General features: G+C 36.9%; 1 protein-coding gene across 2 annotated transcripts in view; it reads right to left on the bottom strand.

The window, feature by feature from the left end:
* b3glcta (beta 3-glucosyltransferase a) overlaps positions 1–21929 on the bottom strand; it is a 64821-nt gene that overhangs the window by 22168 nt on the left and 20724 nt on the right. For both annotated transcript variants that reach the window (XM_066699718.1, XM_066699717.1), the window contains exons 4-7: positions 16706–16815; positions 5448–5524; positions 4704–4815; positions 329–465 (exon numbers count right to left, since the gene is read on the bottom strand). In XM_066699718.1, coding sequence (XP_066555815.1) covers positions 329–465; positions 4704–4815; positions 5448–5524; positions 16706–16815 — 436 coding nt within the window. The remainder of the gene's footprint in view (positions 1–328; positions 466–4703; positions 4816–5447; positions 5525–16705; positions 16816–21929) is intronic.

Here is a 21929-nt window from a genome sequence, read left to right as displayed (position 1 = left end):
ACAAACGTTAGGCCCAGGTGGGTTATGATGTAATTGCAGTGGATGAGAAGTGCACGCTATATTTTATCAGAAATACATCAAACAGTCTTTAGAACATATTTGACAGCTTTCCTTTGATAATATAGCGGTGCCATATCATTCCACAAATACAGAATAAGACTCAGTGATACAGACCGAGAACTTAAATTATAATAAGTTAATTTATTTGAGCCAATTCACTTCTTTTCACTGCATTAATTACGGCATTCAGGGTTGTCGCGACAGTTAGCGAAACCAAAGTTTTTAAACAGGATTGTGATGCTTGGAAGAGTTTTAAAACTTTCCTTACCGGTTTACAAGAGGAATGCTTAGGGCCCATCCAGCTGTGAAGTCAGGGTATTTAAACACAGTTGGGTTGTCAGCAAAGGCGTAGTGGTGGATGATGGTGGATTCCTCATCATGAAGCGGCTTCCCGAGAAACCACTCCTGTGGTAAAGGACAGAAGGGTTCAGGGAGTGATCTGCTGACTAGATCATTTATGGTCTTAAGAAAAAGTGGAATGAAACATTGCAATGGTAGGTGTAGTAGTAAGTCAATCATTCAATTATATGATCTAATTTATGTCCTATTATTTGATAGCTGGGGACAGTAAACAGGTTAGTGTTTCCAGCAGAGTGTGATATGTTTCAACCCAATATTATCTTTACATTTGGCTGGAGAAACAGCAGCAAATATATATACAAACACACACACATATTTTTAGATATAGATGTATAATGTACCAGGAGAGATGTATTTTTTTGTTTTAACAACTTTCAGTCCCATGACATTGAAATGCTCATCTTACCTGGCCCTGTCAATAATTACCAACCCAAAAGAACAAGAAGCTTCATTTAAATGACATTCGTTTGATTGCTGTTGCTTTAAAGTGCACATGGATTTTATTTATAAAAACAGAAATGAATAGTACATATCCTCTTGGCATACAGCTGCCTCACTAATGGTTTGTCAACAACAAAAGAAAAAACCCAGAGCATGCCAATGTTTTCGGGAAGATACACAGTTCCATCAATAAAGCATAAAAGATAGCTTCAATTAACCAAATGCAGCACGTAAAATTCAATGTTCTAATCTTGAAGAGAGTACTAATGGTTCAGCTCTTGGAAACCAGGGCTAGTTTTATCATGTCTTAAACCAACCTCATCAATTACATCAAATTCACTTAAAAAACAAGAAAATAAATGCTGCAAGATATTATGCAGAAAACCAAAAATCTGCTTCCACATTGTTTATATATTCTGGTATAACAAATTCGGGAATAATGTTTGCAAATGTATGAACTCAGTGTTCCTGAACGATTTGTGGTTATCAATTAAGATGCTTGATAAGATGTATGGAATTGTGGACTGGTAGCAATGTGCTTTAATAACAATTAATAACTAGACAAATTCTTCATAATTAAATTACACTAATTCAGAGACCTAATGCTGTCAACTGGTGATTTTCATTAAGAGTTGATTTGAACCACTTAAATGAATATGGAAACCCTACCCAGTCAACTGCCGGAGGAACATTCTGGGAAGATTACCAACTGCAATTCACCTTTATTTAGTTTTTGTATGCCTACAGAATCACTACAGAAAGCAATGGCTCAGGTCTGTCAAACAAACACTGTACTATATATAACATCCTGTTCAATTCAACACAACTCATTCTTTCTTTCTTGGGGAACATGTCTTGCTTAGGTGCAAGCTGGAGGCAAAATTTAATTGAAGAACCACCATGATATGTCAAGAGAGTGTGAATCCTTTTTATCAGGTATTAACAAGGTAGAAAATTCCATTTAACCCGCTATATGGCCTGATTTCTGTACAATTAAACACTGCGGGGCAATTCATGATCTGAGCCTCTCCCTGCTCTGGTGCTATAATGGGAATCTCAATGATCTCTGTACGCAGTAAATAATGCAGAGGAGTTTATCCGGAGAGCCTCTGAACTTTGAGAGCCTGCTTAGAGTATTTTAATGAACTAACTGGTGAAAATGAACAACACTGCACGATTCAAAAGCATTCTTATTGTGGTATGATCTTAAAAGGGCACAAAATAATTATTAAGTCAGTTTAAGGAGAGAAAGGAAAAGGTCTTCGTGGGTTTGATTTTTTTTTTTTTTTTAACAAAGGAGCAGAAACTCCTAATGCCTAACGAAAGAGGAATACGCCGCTTTCTTTGTGACTATGGCATGACTTATAGTGACCTTTTACACCCTAATGAGTATAATAACCATATCTGAACATAATAGGTGTTGTGGTAATTAAAGTAATTTCCGATGAATCCATCTCACACTAGCGTATTGTGGCGATAATGAACATTTGTGTTCATCTGTGCAACATCTTCAATATAAACAGTAATTAAATCAGCTCGAAACAATGACATTCAGCTGCACACGGCTTGGATTTAAACAGACAGCATGCTTCATGTGCTTGCAGGGTATATAAACAATTAACCCATCTGACATGATAAGACGGAAACATTTAAAAGGATCTGCAAGCCATATAAAATGCTAATTAATTAAGTAAACTGTACACCTCCTACCGGTTTCTGATAAGACTAGATGAAAGAGAGCATATATTTTAATTCACGTTACTATACTGCAGTAGGTGGGAAGTAATTAGAGACATTTGTGATACTACAGTAAACCAGACAGGCTTTGAAACCACTGAGGCTCTTTTATTTGTAATTCTTTCAGCACAGACTGAAAGGAATAAAAGGTTTCACACAATGAACACATTGCCTTTGTCTCCCAGACATTACTCTCCACTATGCATTAGCTGACAGGGGCTGTTTGTCAGTCACACCACCATTAATGGATGCTAATAGCAAAATACCAGTTTTCACACTGAACGTCTCAATTACTTTGGCGAGAGAGTGTCATTTTGGTGCTTTTTTACAGACATCGACATTTGGAAAGAATGTTCTGAAATGTTCTAATCCATAGGTGTGCGTGTCGAATGGTTACATAAATATGGAAAGAGTATATTGAGGGAGAGGGGTGAAGGTAGGAAAGGTCTTATGGTTATATGAAAGAGAAATGTCAGGACTCGTTCAGCTACATTTTATTAATTACAGCACTGTTGTATTGTGTGTGGCACTACTGTAAATACTGTTCTGACCAGGACCGATGGGAAATAAGTTTCCCAACCCACAGTACTTTGATCTATTTCAGATTTTATGATCTTAAAACACCAGATTCTATATTAAACTCCATGTATGGTTGTACTTTACTATAGTGTTTCCCAATGTATCCTGCTTCCCCTTCGAATATTAAGCATGCCTACTGCAAATGTTATCAATCTAAGTATTATTATAAATTATATGAATATTATTTAGAATAAACAACCAGCCATATCATTTAGACCGAAGCTCAACTTTTTGTCACTGGTTTTTCTCTCTCTCCCAGCTGAATCAACTGGAAGAGAAAATTATTCCAACATAGGAATAATGTGTAGGCCAAGCCAGTACTGTTCAATATACTGTGTTTTATGTATATCGATAGTTGCATTTTAAAGACATTTTATAATTATTTTACTTTTAGTCCATGAGGTAGATTGTAAAGAGCGTTTGTTATTTTGATTCTTTTTTCCAGCTTGAAGCCCCCGATTCCAGTTCTTGGCTGTGTGCCGATTAGAACTCTTTGAATTTGTCAATGTGCCATTAAAGCATAATTTACAAGACAGGAGAGATACAGACTTAAGATCTCCCATAGACATTAATGGCTCAAGAAACAAAAAAAAACGAAACAGCAAGGGAGATAAAAGTTTTCCAGATATGCATTTACAAAAGAACAATGAATGGAAAGAATGCAAGATGGGAAGTCTTGAAGCAAACTCAAGAAAGATTTAATTTAATAATAGGAAAGCAGCCGTGACCTTAGTCTCTCTTGCATTTGATGTCAGCCATTCAATCTAAGAGCCATCTTCGGCCCAGACGCAGATACACTCAAAGTTAATTAACCTGGTTTTCAACTCGTACACCAGGGCTACACTATCTCATGGAGACTCGGTATGAAAAAGGGAAATGGCCATCTATCACCAAGCACAAAAAGCACAATTTAAAAGGAAGAGCAACTTTTCTCTCACTATATCCTTTATATAATTCTATCCTTGCATGTATCCTTTTACTTCTATGCAGTGTAAATGAAAGTCAAATGCCATTAAAATTCCAGAAAGGGAACTCACAGCTGTAGGCACTTTTTAGGGCAATTAATCGTGACAGTTTCATTAAAAAAAAAAAAAAACTGCCACACACCTCAGTTCATCATTAGAAGCATGCATTACATCTCATCCAAACAAGAGTGGAGCAAATCTAGAGAGTGCGATATCGATAACTAGAACAGATGATCAATGGAGTAAAAATTCCATATCTGTTATCCAGTGTCTGCATTTCGTGGTGGAGCAAACTGACATATCAATTAAAAAGTAGTTCCAAAAAGCCAGGAGAGAAACGACAGAAATACATGTCACTTGAATGAAAACAAACCGCTTTGCATAATAAAGTTGATGTCTGAAGCCGAGATTTGAACCCCACTTTCTTCATAGACTCCATTAGCACGTGCAAGTTTCTGAGTCTGGTGTTCCTCCCTGCTTTGGGCATCATCGATATCACTGTTTCTGGTCTATTTAAACCCTGCACATGATAATATTTAAAGAGGTATAATAAAAGTGTACCTTGCTCTTGTTGAACCTCCTCAAAATCTGAAGTAGTTTCGTAATCTTCAAATTGGTTTCTTCTTCAAGAAAGAAGATCCAAGATGAGTTCCTCCCATATGAAGCTGATAATCTGACAGGTGAGAAGAAGCTTTACTGCATTTCAAAACATGTTTTTTATTGTACCACCAACTTATTTTTAGGAATGCAACAGTCACATACAAATTTGCGTAGAATTTGTCATTAATAATACAAGATATCCACTAAACAGATTCTTCAGTTTGTATATTGAAATACAATATTGAATCAAAAAGATAAAGAATTCCGAATTAGATGATGTCATTACAGGTTTCTCTCTCTTTTTTTTTTTTTTAAACACAACAAATACATGAAAAAGCATAAATCGATTCATCTGGAGATGAGAACTGACTGCAGTCTAAAGTCACCGAGCAATGACAACGTTTTGAAGCAAACATCCCATTTTGAAAAGAAAGGCTTTGCTTTTGAAAAAAATAAAATAAAATAAAAAAAATAACATTTTGAAAGCTCATCAAAGCTAACTTTTACTGGTTTGTTTCCCCAGTTTTGCCAAGTTCATAAGCAAGGCAAAGAGATATTGACTAACATTGTATATTCAACAGAAACCCTTGAAGTCTCTATGGAAATAACCAGGCCCTGTTAAAACCAAAACATTTTTCAAAGATATCTTGGCTTTGGTCTCCGTCACAGTTGTTCTTTCAAATCAGTCGGCCATCCTATACGTACTGTGGCAACAAAGGGAGAATACTCCAGTCTCCTTCGTTTTCTGTAAGCTTGTGGATCAGCAATACGGCAGGCAGAGTCTGCAAGAGAACAAAATCACGTCATAGGTAAGAGGTCTTATGACAATCTAACCTTAGTGCCCTTTCTGTGGACATCTGCTCATTACATTTGACATAATGCTGAAAAACAATGGAGCTTTATAAATATATCTCATACCACCTAAGGTCAAAAATGCCCCTCATAATTCACACAGTGCGCACAATGTACAATGTCTAAGCTCTTCATTAAGAGACAGTGGTAGAAATTATAAAAGAAAGAATGGTGAGTCGCTACCTGCATGTTTCCAATATCATTTTAAAGACAGTTAGCTTGTTGCTGCCATTTTCTCTTCTGCATTTTCTATCTTTTCATTTGATTGGATGTGACCTTGTTCATCTTACTCAATATTTCAGTGAAGAAAATATATATCCAAGGCTCCAGAGTAGATGTTCATGTGTTCCCTGAACCTAACTGATTTAAACCGATTACATTTTATTTTGGCCTTTTCCTATATACTTAGAGGAGACTATGTGGGGACTTGATCCAAGTCTTCAAAATCATGAAAGGCATCGATCACATCAAACCAGAAGAGCTTTTCCAGATCAGCAGGGACACACACACTCGGGGACACAAAAGGAAACTGGGCTTCAAGGCATTCAAGACGGAAAACAGGAGACACTCCTTCACACTCCCCAGCGATGTGGTAGAAGCTGAAAATTTGGGAACAATTAAAATTAGACTGGATTGGATCCTTGGATCACTAATGGACACCGAACGACCACAATGGGTCAAATGGCCTCCTCTCAATTGTAAACTTTCTTACTGAATATTTACTTGGTGGGTGGAATCTTATCCTTGCTGCAATCCACGTCTTTCCATTTTGAGTGATAATGATCCAGTTAGGGTTCTTCCTTTATTTTATCCAGATAAGTGCAAAGTCACTTAAGCTTATAATAAATTATAACTTAAAAACAATTCAACGAATGCTAAAGAGTGTGTGGACAAGTTTGTTATATTTTTCAGTAATGGGTGTTATCTGCAAAAGATAACTTTTCCTGTTTTGTTGTCTACTTATAACAGTATGTGCTTCTTCTTTATATTAAACATTTTGGAAAGCATTTAGCCTTATTTTTATTCAGAAAAACAATGGCTAGATTTGTTTTTGTCACCATGGAAACATCACATATCATCTCTGTGACACACATATGGAATAAATGGCAACAAATTACAATAGTTTTTAGGCAGTCATATTTGATAAATATGCAGAAAAAAAGTAAGATTCCACCAAATGGAAAGCCATTAATTCAGTAAAATGTATTAATGAGATGCATAAATAATTCAATACTTTCTCTTTTTCTTTTTATTATAATTTTTTTTTAGAATTGACCTGTTACACATCCTTTTGTATTTCAGTTGAATTATTCTCTAGTGTGTATCCTTCTTAGACTTAATTAATTCCAGTTATATCAAGTGCAGCAAAGGCTACTTATGGAATTAGAGCTCAAGGCTGAATCTGAGTTAAAGAGGAGGGAGCAAGTTTGAGTAGCTCGCTAGCAGGTACTCTATACTCCCTTTTAGTTTTCTGAAGTTATGTTATGCCAGAGAGGTTTTGTAGAATTACATACGGGCACATACAATAAAACTACAAAAATAGGAAAATCGAGAGAAAATCGTGTCAAATCTTCACAGCTCCTGGATTTCCTGCCCTGACAAGATATTTCCACCCTGCTTGAACAGAATTACATTTGCCGTCACCTGGCTCCATCACATCCTGAATCTACTTTATTTGATTGTGTTAATATCAGGCTGCAACGTAGACGTGGACAAAGATCAGAGATATTACATCCAAACTGGGAAAGTAGTTCTATGCATTTTGAGATTCAACAGATCTGAAAACTGAACCTGCTTGTTCCATAAGCATGTATTTACTCGGACAAAGCAAAACAATGTTTGCTGCCGATATTAAGAACATAAGAAAGTTTAGAAACAAGAGGAGGCCATTCGACCCATTGTGCTCGTTTGGTGTCCATTAATAACGAAGTGATCCAAGGATCCTATCCAGACTATTTTTAAATGTTCCCAAACTGTCACTTCAACCACATCGCTGGGGAGTTTGTTCAGATTGTGACAACTCTCTGTATGAAGAAGTGTCTCCTGTTTTCTGTCTTGAATGCCTTGAAGCCCAATTTCCATTTTTGTCCCCGGCTGCGTGTGTCCCTGCTGATCTGGAAAAGCTCTATGAAACTAGGCTCCAGTGCTTGGATTCTTAAGACCTTCTGAATAAAATAAAAAAAGATCTATAAATAGTTAAATAAATACAACACTATAAAACAATACATTTCACATGAGTTCTCTAGAGAGACAGACAGAATGAAGGAGAAATGTATTTGCTGAATACTAGAAAGTTAGGAATGGTCCCCAGTTTATTTTTCAGAGTTGAACTTATAACTGATTAAAATCTATTTAATAACTAATTCAGATTTGTTTAAAAGGGAATTTAGAATAACTACACAGCTTGTGGATTAAAAAGAAAAACTCTTAGCCAGGTGGTAACATTTCTTAAATATGCCAAGATGGTTTGCAAGATATTTAAACACTATTCCCTGATCACAAAAAAGAAACTTGAGGCCACCTGCAAAACTTCACACTTTAGAGGACCAAATGGAGCACCGATTGCCTAGCGACACATTGGGAGATGAGGTCAGGTGTTTAAAGCCAAAAAAGAAAAGGGGGAAACTAATACTAACAGCAAAAACTGATTGTTTTTTTCGGCCAAGAAACCAAAGGACACTTGTGTGTAATCTTCTCCCTCGGATGCAGCAAACAGATGGCAAAAATGCTGTTGTCTGGAAGATTCATCCTAACACAACACAGATCTGGGTCCTTGGATGAAACTTCAGGTTTCTTTAAATAAATAAATTTAAATAAAACAGCTGCTGCAAGTTCTTGTCTAAAACCTTCTACTTATTTAGGACTCCAATTTAACTGAATGGCATGGAGTGTTTTAACTGTCCCTGGGGAAATGTTAGTAAGATTCTACTAGCTGTACTTGAATTGAAAGCAGAAAAAGTGCAGTCTTTTTTTCCATTGTAGGATTGAGTTTAGGGAGACCGGACGACTAACAAACTGCATCCTTAAAGGCCCATCACACTAGGCACAACACAGCAACAGCATGTTGGCTACAATACAATCAGTCACACAAAGCCGTTCCTGACTATCATTCTCTAGTGAATCCCTTATGTAAGGAAACCATTTCTAAGCATGTGCTTCTTCACGAGACACCAAGTGTATGTATTGCTATTCTTGGCCTTTATTTTCTTATCTTTTGTCAAGCTGTTCAGGGTTTGTTTATTTTTTGTCATCAGTCCCAATTCACTGGGTTTCAGATGTCTTTCTTTACAAATACAAATGACTAAAACATATGTATGTATAAATGTATTTGGTAGCAATCCAATTTATGGCTTTGGATTAATTTGATTCATCATTACGATATATTACACTCACCTGACGAATACCATTGCTGCAATAATTCAAAATTTTCCTGCCTTTTTTACATTTACAGTAGAGAATATATTTGCATTACATGTTAACACTGGTTACAACACATGGTTTGTTTGTCCTACGTTTCTTAATGCTATTACAAACAGGTATGTAATGCTATAACAGTGTTATAACGAGCCAATAACAAATTTTGGCTGAAGCACTCAAAGCAATTACATCTTTGCTATGGTGCAGCTGTTGAGAAAAAACAACTGCAAACAGGAAGCCTCTGGCAGGAACTAGACCACTTTTCTGAAAGTTCAATTTCATAACTATTTCCCAAAGGTGCACAGACATAAATTATGTAAGGATATAGTAATTAAAGAGCAAATTCGTAGTGTTAGACAAACTGTTCTAAATTGGCTTAAGTAGTGTTAGGTAATGGGAGGCAGAGGTGTAATGAACAGTGGGAGTCTATGCACAATAAACAAATTACCTGAAAATTCTTCAAAAAACTAAAACCAAACAAAACAAAAAAAAAACACCTCAGGGGGTACAGAAAAACAGTTTAAAATGAAATTGAAATCGCAGTGACAGCACTAGATTAGCCGATTCACATTTGGACAATCTGTGCCATTTTAAAAACTCCACAAAGAATGGAAAAAATTTGAGTTAATTATGTGGAATGCAAAGAATATACAACAAAAATACATAACTTGCATGTTAATGTTTTGCAAAAGGGGTTGATTTTAATTGCCTATCAGTGCATCTGAATGGCAAAGTTAGATTAGACTAAGAACTGCCTTTTATGAAAGCAACACACTATGTTAATATCAGGTCATTATGACATTCTAAAATATTAATTCCAGGCACACAGCAAAAAAAGGACACTAGGTACCCATCAAAGTGCACAAACCATATTCCATATTTGACAGCGATTTCATTTGCAGTGCAACCAGCTTGAAGTTCAAATTAAACTTTTAGGTTTACATAATACTTCAATGAAAACCTCTCTTATTTCACAGTCCATCCTTGCTTTTAAGTGGCTATTTTACATCAAGGAAGCGTTTCTAGTCTAGCCTTTTTAGATGCAGTTGTAATAATAAGGGTTTCGTGATCCTCTGCATGATCAGAATACTTGTGACACACAGAACTATATACAGATTTATTCCCAATAATACAATGGTGGCAGAGAATGTCTCTAGAGGAAATGGCCGCTAGATGATTGCAAATTACAAACCTGCCTGGTCCATTCTGTTTGTTTGTCAGAGGCCTCTTGCTTCTACTTTATGAACATCAAGTTCTGGTGTTTAACGTTATTTCCAGTCGACAGCCAACAAAAGTCATATTTAATCTAGACCCTAGATGTCTTTAACCTTTGCCCTACAACTCTGTAAGTACCATTTACACTGTGTTATGGGGGGCCCACCACACATTTTCATATTTACAAGAGATATCCATCCACAAGACAACTTCCTTAGACAAACCAGTGAATCTTAATACCGACTTTGAATTAATCATTCAAAAACAAAGCATGATGATAATTCCAACACCCCTCGCTCATCAACCTCAGGCTGTGCTCCAAGATCTCCAGCCCTCATTAAGCTACACAGAATCAGAGTATTGAAAGCAGTGCTGCCATCCACCTTATTGACGCCGAATGGAGGGGATAACCCGTCTGCATAAAAACTGGAATCTGAGGCCACCTGGCCCATGCAAACACCAAGTTAACACCCTTCTGAACCACCCTTCTGCCCAACGCCTACTCAGTTCCACTGTTGCACTGCAGGAACAATTGCAGCAGGTTCTGGGGGCTTTCAAGAAGGAATTTGAGCTGCCTGGTTCATTTATGTTTAAAACAAGAACAACAAACCCCTTACACATGAATTGGAAAGATTTACGTTTGATAAACTAAGCAAGTGAAATACAGCAGGAAGGAAATTCAAATCAAAATCCCTTCAATAACTTGAAAGCTTACAAGAAAGTGCTCATGCATGGCTATTTGTTTGTGCTCATTTGACTAATATGAATTTAAATACAACAGCTTCTTTCATCAATTCATTCTTTGGACTCTTCAAACTTGCAAGGGCTTCCACTTTGGAAAAGGTTGATCTTTTAATCACATTGTCTGTGCTTCACAAAGCTCAACCATCCTAAAACAAATCTTGCTCTCTAGATATCTAAAATGATGGGACTCCCTTTCAATTTTCTCCATCTGTCCTTGTGACATCTGGGAAATCAACAGCCATATGAGGAAAAAGAAAAAAAAAGAGAATAACTTAATTTCATTCTTATTGCACGGCATAAAAGCCAACCCTCTCTGACATTTCCATTGATTATGAATGCGAGTATTTTATAATCTGGCTCAGTAAACAGACAGAATGAGTCTGGGACTGCTGAAAAATGTCAGCCACTAAATCTCAATAATGATCTTCTGTTTAAACAAGGCCCTGCTGGGAGAATTGCCTCAGTGGGAATCGGGAAGTAAAGTTGACTGCCTTCACTTCACTAATTCTCAAGTATTATATATATATATATATATATATGTTTCTGCCAAGTCAAACCAAAACCTATTTAAATTTTCAAACAATACATAGTAATATCATATTATTCTTTAATTTGGTTACTTATTAAGGTGATACAATATGTAGACACACTATTTGTATTGAAAATGGGGATCGTGTTGAACATATTGAAATAATCTACGGTGACACCATTAAAATGTGAAGGGCACACTTATGCCATTTTACATAAAATCAGATTTCACGTGCATATTTAAATCTGATGCTGTGTGTGCTTGTTGCAAACTGGATAACATACTGCGTAGCAGAGCACAATTGACCTCAGCTTATTGCTGGAACACATACTCGGAATAAAGATCTCTGTTCCTATGCCAAGTTGTGAATAATAAATCACAGCTGAAATTAATTTGAACGTATTCGGTCTCACAGTGTTGCGAGTTACATTATTTCCTCATAATTCTTAATTCTCATAAATTGCCATTTTATTGAAAAACAAGCAGAGTTGTCAGGAAAGTTTTTTGCAGCACTGTTCTAAAATGAAGTATGAGCATTAACACCTTGAAACAAATGTGTCGGAGGCATCTACTAAAATAATAGGGGCACACATGTGAGATGCTAATAAAGTAAATCTAATTACGTGACTCCTGCATATCCCATAACTCGCGGTTCCTGCATTGTGATTATTGGAGCCACTTCAAAGACCATATATAGTAATCTAGGGCTAAATGAGCAGGCCTGATTCAAACTCATGATTAGTAAATGCTGACACTTCTACAGTATGCAGATTCAATTAAATATATTTAATGGAGTGTGATTATTATGATTATTAGTAGAATTAGTAGTAGTACTCTATGACACTACTTACTCAGAGACAGTTTTGGGAAGTACAACATTTCAGAGCATTCCACTTAATGTATTTTTTAAATTCCGTTACATAATATCTCTTATCCTGAAAGGGACCTAATGCAATTCATGTGGGCCAGGGTCAAACCAAAGAAGCGTTATCTGAAAACATGTTTATGCAGCCGACTATAAAGCTCGTATTCTAGGTGACAGTCGGCCAATGCTTTCAAACGGTCTGTCTTTCTCCCTCCGATTCCTTGTATAGGGTCACAAGGACTGCTTCTAAAGTCACACTTGAGACTGCATTGGACAAGGTCCCATGACTTGGTAGGAAAATGATCAATTAAATATAAATACACGCAAATTTGATTTTCACAAAACCTTGAAAAAAGCCACATTTGTGAAGCCAATCAGTATATAACATAAGTTCTAAACTGTGTATATATATGTATACACACACATCTATCCATATATGCATGCATGTATACGTATATTTTTATGTTAAACCATCTGCACGTCATTTGTTGATTTTTATCAATGTCTGAAAGCCCACATATATATAGATCACTTTCCTTCATATGCAGAGATTATTAATCACACAGATACATATTATAATAAATGTAGCCGACGGATCAAGTACTTTACTTAGTTATTGCATTGATTGCATATCTTATAATATTCTGTGCTTCCGCTTATATTGTCACACTGACAGGCTTTATCTTGGCAAGAATACCACATCCATTTCCAAGAACTTGAGGGGGTGCATCGTTGATGTTTCCTCTTTTAGAAAACCATTTCTTTAGCTTGCCAAACTTTATGTAAAATGAATCACAGATTTGCAATATGTGGGTGCTATTTTCTTTATCTTTCTTTACTCTCACTTGATTGCTAAAACATGAACTGTGGGCTCAATTTCATAAAAAATTTCTGTAGTATATTAAATTAGAAATATTTGTAAATTTGTCAGACTGCTCCATTTTGGGAACACTAAATACTCAGAAATATTCTGCAATGTTTCATTGAACAGTTATAAAATTAAACAAATGGGGAAGAGAGTGTTAAATTGATCTTTTATGGCTGAAACACAGGGTCACAAATGAAGAACGGATTATCATTGACTTTTTAGACTCACGGTCAAACAAAACATTGTTTTCAACATTTCAAGTTGAGTTCAGTCAATGGTTACAAGCTTCAGCAGCGTCAGTCTCTACCTCGTTGTTTTTACTCAGATATTGCCTTCATTTTGGCAGGAGATCCTGGAAACTGAAATGCCTTTGAGCGATGGCATATTGCTTGATTAAAATTTAACATCCCAAAGTTCTCTCTCATTCACCCCCCGCACCCCAAAGAAACACAGTTGATTTCCAGTCTGTTTCCCTGACTTTCAAAATCATGCCAAGTAAGCAACCATGAAACGTCAGGGGCAAAAGCACGACACAATGGCAGCAGGTGTTCCAACAGCTCCATTTCACAGCGGTGGTGCAGGATTAATCTTGATCGGTGGGAAGACTGAGCAAATAAAATTCTTTACCTGATTCACAGAAGGCTTACGAGGTGGGAGACTAATACATTTTTTTAAGTAATGCCAAACTGAAACAATTAGAAACCCATATCTGCATCTTATATCAATACCAGTAGATCTAATTCAGGAGATCTTAAAATTCCAGCCAACCTGAAACTCCTAGCACGACTACTGAGCATTCGCTAAGATGAATAATAAACAGATTCACAACCAAACCTTTTCAGTAATCCTCTAGCTTTTCAGTAATCAAACAGGCTTTTTGTGTTGTGCCGTGTCTATAGGACTGTTATGACAAAGTATTGCAAGTCTGTTATATACTTACACTAGAAAACACAGATAATGATGATATAAAAAAGCAAAAGGTCTACTTTTCTCTGACCCCAGGGGTGGTGATTACTGTGAATTCTCCATCTCAAGACTTGGATTCATGAAAGCCTTGAGCTAGGATGACTAAAACTACAGTGTGCCAGGATAGATCATTATGATGGACAACAGCAACTCTCCTTGTTCTGTGTTTGGAGGCGGCCCAAGTCATTCGTCTCTGCTGGAAAAGATACAAGGAGTTTCCGTTCAGGATGGTGTCATCACTCGACTTTCAGAGCAATGCTGCCACCTTGTGGTGCTCTTAGTATCCTGCAAGTGTGTCTCAGTTGAAGTCAGAATGGAGAGGCCAGATGGTTTACTGCATTTTAACCACATACAATCCATGAATCTCTCTCTCTCTCTCTCTCTCTCTCTCTCTCTCTCTCTCTCTCTCTCTCTCTCTCTCTCAAAACAAAATATATAGATATATTTAATAGATACATGAAACATCATTAAAATAATTAATAATATACACAAATAATAGATCATAAGTAGTAATGCAATCAATGAGTATGACTAAGTAAATAAATTATAATACACATATATCTCTTGTCTCTGTATATATTATGAAGAGCTGTATTTATGTCAAATATATGGTATTTACAAACAATATCTATCCATCTATAAATATCTATCATGGAAAAGCTTCCCTTGCAATCCCTTGCAAGATTCTTAAAACCCCACAAACGCAAGGGCCTCGGTAAAGTGAGGTGTACCACTAGCATTGGCAAAATTGAACATCTTTACTCTTAAGAAAACACAGAATATTTGTCAGCGGTCTCCTGACCGGAGCCTGGACCCAAGATTGAGATAGAGGAAGACTTACCTATCACACAACTTCAAGAAATTTCTGCATGATGGTTGTGCCTTGTGCCACTCCTGGGCAGCTAGCGATCACACACTCCTCTATATAGTAAGTACTCTTGTATACCGTTCCCCTGTTTACATGTTCCGTGGTGTTTCGCACTTCTCTTTCTTCCGAGTGAATTTCATGCCTCAAATAGCCCTGGTACCCAGGATAAATCACAAGACCTTAGTGGCAAAGGAAGGCAGAAAGAGCCGAGAACACTTCAAATATTAATTTGCCCAAGCTCACCATCTCCTTTTTAATTTTACATGACTTTCACTCAATTTTCTGCCCAGAAATGTTGGGCTTCCTTACAGCTAAATGCAATGCCTCTTGTACATAGATGTATAAATATGCCACTCAGCTTTTCACTGGAGCTGGGATTTTCGAAGTAAGGGAAGCCATTCGTACATTTAATTCAGTGAATCTCAGCTTGGCTTATGTAAACTGGCATCTCTAGACTCTACTGTACCTGGAGACACACTTTGGGACACATTCAACAACTCAGTTGAGTCCCCCTCTTTTCAACCATTCAAATGCCCCCGTTACACATACTACCTTCCAAAATGAAAGTGTGAATTCCAATTGAAAATGAAGATATTTCTGCAGGGCTTTTCATTTTTTGAAGTTGAAACATTGCTACTACACAAACTCAGTTATGCTTTTTTTCCCATAATACATTTATCTGTGGGAGGCTATTTAAAATTACATTTCTGCACTCTGCCAATTTGAGTTGGAAGAGCAATAAAGCTAAGTTAGTTGTTAACCATGCACCACATTTTCTGTGAGCTTGCCAAACAACTTTGTATGTACAGACTGTAGGGTCACTATTTATACCACAATCCTACAAACAGAATTTAAATATGTACATTGTTAAGCCAGTTGAAAAATAAATAAATAACTGAGCATAAAAACATTCACAAAGACATTTGGGGGGAGACAGACACTGGTTTAAAACTGACAGCATTGATTAGACCTTTTTCAAATAATATATAATAACTTGCTTTAAAATATTTTTTGGTGAGAGGACCACAAAGCCAGTCTTTAATGTTCTCTCTTAAACAACAACCACGTATTAACTTATTATGAATAACATACTCAAGGCTTAGATCCACAAATATATTGACACTGAAAATAAAGTTTATTTTAATTATATATAACATGAAACCCCCTTCTCCCGATCTAAAAAAACATTTGGAAATGCTGCCCAGTAATTGGCTGGTTCCTCATGTGCAATTTATAATATTTAATTTTCAAAATCATCTTACCAAGTCGAAGTACAGTGTGTATTTACATAAATAAGAGCAGTCATCCCTTTGAATTACTATTTTTCATTTTTCACTTTCATCTTCGATTTCTTTGGCCATTTGCCTTGTGCCTTAGAAATACCCTGAGCAATCAGTTTGTTTGGTGAAACAAGATGAAAGGTAGGAACAAAATCTTGCAGTCCAATTTTTCAGTTTTTACACATAACTTAAAGATGGTTTCTCGTGCTGAGATAGTCAGAGTGGCATCCTACTGAGCCTGCAATTTATTGAACTGCATTTCCAACTTATTTTCTAAAATAGAGGCTGAACCTTGCAATAAGAGAATGTTAAATACAAGCTTCAAAAGACAGCGCCAGCTTGGAAAAAAAATCCATTACCTGTTCGAGACTTGCGGCCTGCTGTAGCAACTCATCCCTGCGTCGCTCTGCGTATTTAGCGTGGAACGAGTTTCTTTGGCTCTGAATGATAAAAACGATCTCCTTCAGATCTGAAAGACAAGGGGAAGAGTTGGGCGCTCTTGTCATACGTGCAGAAGCATGTCACATGTAGATGAGTTTGTTTTTCACAGTGACATGTTATACCCTTCATACAATTTGCATACACTACCGGTCAAACATTTTAGAACACCTCAATTTTTCCAGTTTTTACTGAAATTTACATAGTCTAATGTGTCAATGTACTCTGAAATTGAAGCATAGAACAAATAAACAAAACAATGCCATGATTTATTTTTTAATCTTCAATTGTTTAAGAAAATTGAACCCCTTAAGCTGACAAACCCCTCTGTTACCTTAAAAGGGCACCAAATCCATGTGCTTCTCTTTAATCCCATGTACTCTTCACTGTTGTGTTGTCTGGTATCCCATAAAAGCGGAGACTCTCTGCTTTCTAATGATGTGAAGCATTCTCTCATGTGAATTTTTTTTTTTTTTTTTTTAAACTCCCTCCCTGCATTTACACCCCCCCTCTGCATTCTGAAATGGGGGGGATGGGGGGATACTTGGTATGAGTAGGAATACAAAATCTCAGAAAAGATTATGACAATGACATTCTGGAACCAGACTACTGATCAAAACAAGACCATCCACGTTTTGGAAGAAGCAACACACACCCATAGAGAGCTCAAAATGTCAAGATGGAAAACTCTGTTTACAGTGTACTAATACACAACGATTTTACATAATTGCATCTGAACTTCTCGGTGTTTGATTGAACATCAAATAATTGATGTTCTGAACAAAACAAGCCTATTTGCAAAGAACTCTGATTGAAACCGAGTGATCTATGACCGTTTGAATGAGTCCCATACCCAACCCACCAAACCCACCCCCGGGCGCTGAATGACCGCAGGCAACACAGAACCTGTAAACACGCTGGTAGCCCAGAGAAGAAGCTTTCAAACGCTGTGCGCATTGTAGGAATACAGTGTAACTTAGATACACAGGAGCTGTGCATAACTGCCAAATAATGCTTAAGAGGGTGTAGTAACAGTATATTACTCGGAAATGTACATTATTTTTTTACATTTTTGGTAACCTAAACTTTTTTTTAACAGTTTACCGCTTACCTTTGTACCATTTCAGGTTATTCACTGGACTTGAACTGCTTAAATTTCAATAAAAACTGGAAAAATGGGGGTGTTCTAAAACATTTTACCGGTAGTGTATGTAGAAGGTTGATAGCGATTGTTAAACCATGAAAATCAGCTTGGATAAAATGGCTCTGCTTTAGAATACTAGTCTACATACTCATAAAAATAATAATAAATCAGTGGTGTTGGTGCTGCTTGCAAAGCACAACGCTTTCCTCACCTGATTGTTCTGTCTTTAAAACATAATCAACCTGGAGACTTATGTCACAACACTTGCATGACACCCACACAGTATTTTTCAACATACTGCTAAGAGCTTTTCTTTTCAGGCTTTTTTTAAGCCGATTCTTTAAGATCTAAGTTTTCCTTTCAATTGATTTTCATTTGGTATCCAGATTCCAATTTGGATACCCAGACATCATTTCGGCTTTGAGTATTCTTTGTCAGGAAGGCTAATTATTCCAGCAAAAATAGATGAAACAAAAACAACAATTCACAGAAGCATTGAAGAGTCGTCTAGAATGCAGTAACTACAGTAGATAGGTTTAAAAATGTAGGTGTAAGATTTGAAATGAATGACAAATCACAAGTCAGGTTTCATTATGCAGGAAAATCTTACACAGATGCCTTCCACAGCAAAAATATAGAACTGGCCATTTAATCTCTGACTGTGCAAGGCTATGAATGTTGATGAATGTCCACAATATAATGTAGCTTTTGTTGCATGACTTAGAATTAGTCACTGGCTTGGAAGCTCAATACATGTCATTGCTGAATGGCTGCAGCCCTTGGGATAGGTTTGTTACTGCTGCTGAATTGAATGCATGTAAATTCAAATCTAAAACACTTATAGTTGGAAGAAGTGGAAAAAAAAGAAAACAGGGAATATATAGATTCTCCACCAGAAGATGCAGAAGAAAAGACAAATATGAAAAGGAGAAAAAACTGAATTTTTCTAAATATAATGTTTTATATTTAGAGAGTACATGGGCTCAACCTGTCAGTAGTTTGCTTTGAACAACATGGGCTGAAACGCACGCTCTGTGTTCAGCACAATCACAGGACCTCATTAAGTTCTCATAAGCTTTATTTCTTTCCCACCCTATCCATTACAGTAAAATACATTAAAACGGCATTAGCAAGGAAGATCCTTACATATCCAGAACCTTTTTACTTCTGACTGCAACATTTTCAGGCCAAGGCATTTTATTAATCATCTAAGTGCTTTAAAGAGCACAATTTCACACAATTTACAGCTTTTACAGTCACAAAACCTCTCTAATTTCTGCCAAGTAACACGTTTTAAAAAACAAAACAAAGGATCTAACAAGTCTGGCGGCCGCTGTGCAATTCTCCCCGCCGGACAACGGCAAAGAAACCCAATGTCATTGTAATTCAAAAGCGCTAGGTTTTTAAAACGCCTGCACAAATTCATAGGTCTGAGTGCAAACACTGTTTAGACCAAGCTGTTTTCGCTTTGGCATTTTATTTTCTTTATCCAAAGTTGAAAAAGGGCTTCAGATTCCAGCGAACAAGACTTGATACAGTGGCACAGTGATTAAAGGATTTACCTTGTAAATCTCTGGGAGTCTGGAGCTGCAGCCAGCCAATGAGGGCTAACACTCCGCACATTTTCAGACTAAAGCTTTCAGTTAGGAAGCAGAGACTGATAGTCCCCTTTAAATCTCCCACAGCTGACTGTAAGAAAGGTTTGTGCATAGCCTAAAGCAGGGTACTGGAAACACACAGGGACACAATGAAAAGAGCAACTCGTTAGAACAGAGTGATTACAATGGCACAATCTTTAGGTAGGCCTGCCTAAGCAGATTTTGGGAATACAACTCAAGACCACCCCACCCCAGTTTGACCAGAAAAACAGAACAAAACTGATTATTATAAGAATTTGAATATCCATTTTATATTTAATATGTGCTAAATTATTGTAGGCCACTATATAGTAACATTACACTAATCATACAAATAAAATAGATGTTAGACGACCTTTTAATGTCAGAAACAATAATTTCTTATTTTTTTATGGAACAACCAATTACTTTACAACCCAACCCACTACTACTACTACAACCCCCACACTAAAGTGGATACAGAGTGGCTTTCTACAAGGCTGTCAAGCTAACCAATCAATCGGATTATATAGCTCCAATATAATTAGCACCTTCTGTGCCAAAGATGCTGTAAAGCACTTCTCAATGACAAACAGAAGAGAATTTCATCTCATTTACTGTAGGCGTCCGGCCAGAAGTTCAAACTACACCAAATAAAAACGTATAACAATAATGTAGCGAAAACCCCAGCGCAGATCATGAAAGCTTAAAACATTTTACTATGCCGAGACACTGTCTAGTGAAAGCTGGGGAAAATACAAGAGTGCTAATCTTTTATCTACACTTTCTGCATGCACTGTTCCACACAGTAGGGACAACACTGATAAAAAGAATTGCATCCACCCTGGAATAATTCAGAACAATGTAAAGGAGGGTAGACAGCTTCTAACAATCTCTTATGAAGGCTCACAACTTCTGGAGGCAGCATTTAATCTTATTTTTTCACATCCTTTCCGTGTCCTATTGCAGAGGATTATCTGAAGCAATTATGCAGGTTGCCCGGTTGTTATTAGACCTTCCCATTGTGACAACCAAGCTCAAACGCAAGGAAGATAGTTTTAATTGACCTTACTTATAATCTGCTTCGGGCGCCATATCTCAGCATTCCGCTGTACAAAAAACGTGACGTGACATCATTCACCCAGGAGTGGGATAACACTATGGCAACAAATCCTGAGAAAGGCCCCCAGCTGGCACAAAAGCAGCACTCTCTCCGTGTCCTGTTCTGTTGTCAGTCACATCCTGCAGACAAGGAAGGACACTTTCTACTGAGGAGAGCAGCAAGCTGTGATATCAACCTTTGGTTTATTAATGTATCCCTACAGAAGCATCATTTTCATTAAATGTAGCGGAGTATTTGTGGAGACTGAATTACAACCATCTTGTGCTATTTTGGGGACTCTTCTTGAATCAGAACACCAGAGAGATGGAGCACATGGGATTTACATTTGAAACACAAAACATGTCCCTCTCTCACAAGTGGGAACTACACAGTAATGTGAATATCAACATGTAGTGTCACACTTTGTTAGATATTAATTAAGTCCATGTCATGCAACAATGGAACTGTCTAACTGTTTGTGGTCGCTTAGCAGCCAGCATTCAGCTTAGGCATGAGAAATATTGTCATAACGCGATTTCCATATGGGGTACAAATCCCAAGTCTCCTTCAAACGCTGATTGTTTCCCTGTAATTGTCTCATGCACGAATAAGTCACGTTGCATCCTATAGATTAAAAGATTTAGAGCAATCAACATCTTTATGATCCCCCCCCAATCATGTAAATTACACAGCAGTGCATATAACCACATTATTTCTGGGACAGCCGGCAATGAAAGCAGCAAGGAACCAAGACATTGCATATTATATGGGGGACAGAAATCATCTAAACAACATTAGCTCCCATAAGAAATGATTTATCACTTTACAGTATGAAAGAACTGTAAATGCTGGATGACTGATAATTCTACTTTTCCTGGTAGGTTTCTTTTTTAAGTTCAACTAAATTCTGAACGGCGAGGGGAATTGCGGTTTATTATTTTCTAAGTACTTATGCACTAGAATGTTTTTGTAGCTTGTCAGGCACTGGAATATTCTGAGAAACTGAATCAAACTACTAAAAGCCAAGTATTTTAAAGGTGTATCACAATTCCAATCTAACAGAATAATAAAATCCATACATGAACAATATATGCAAACGCATCCCCACACACGTACATATAAACATGCAGAGGTATAGAAAGGAAAAGAAATGTGGCAAATAGGTCTGTACATCTTCAAACACACAACCAGAGAATTCAAACTCATAAACGTCTCATGGTCTTCCTGATGCTGGAATAGTGGGAGGGAAGATGTACCCCCAGTCACAAAGCAGCTGTCACAGT

Source organism: Amia ocellicauda, chromosome 3 (genome assembly GCF_036373705.1).
Source record: "Amia ocellicauda isolate fAmiCal2 chromosome 3, fAmiCal2.hap1, whole genome shotgun sequence".
In the NCBI taxonomy this organism is placed as follows: Eukaryota; Metazoa; Chordata; class Actinopteri; order Amiiformes; family Amiidae; genus Amia; species Amia ocellicauda.
Note: the sequence above shows the minus strand (reverse complement) of the source record. Positions and strands in the feature narration are given on the sequence as shown.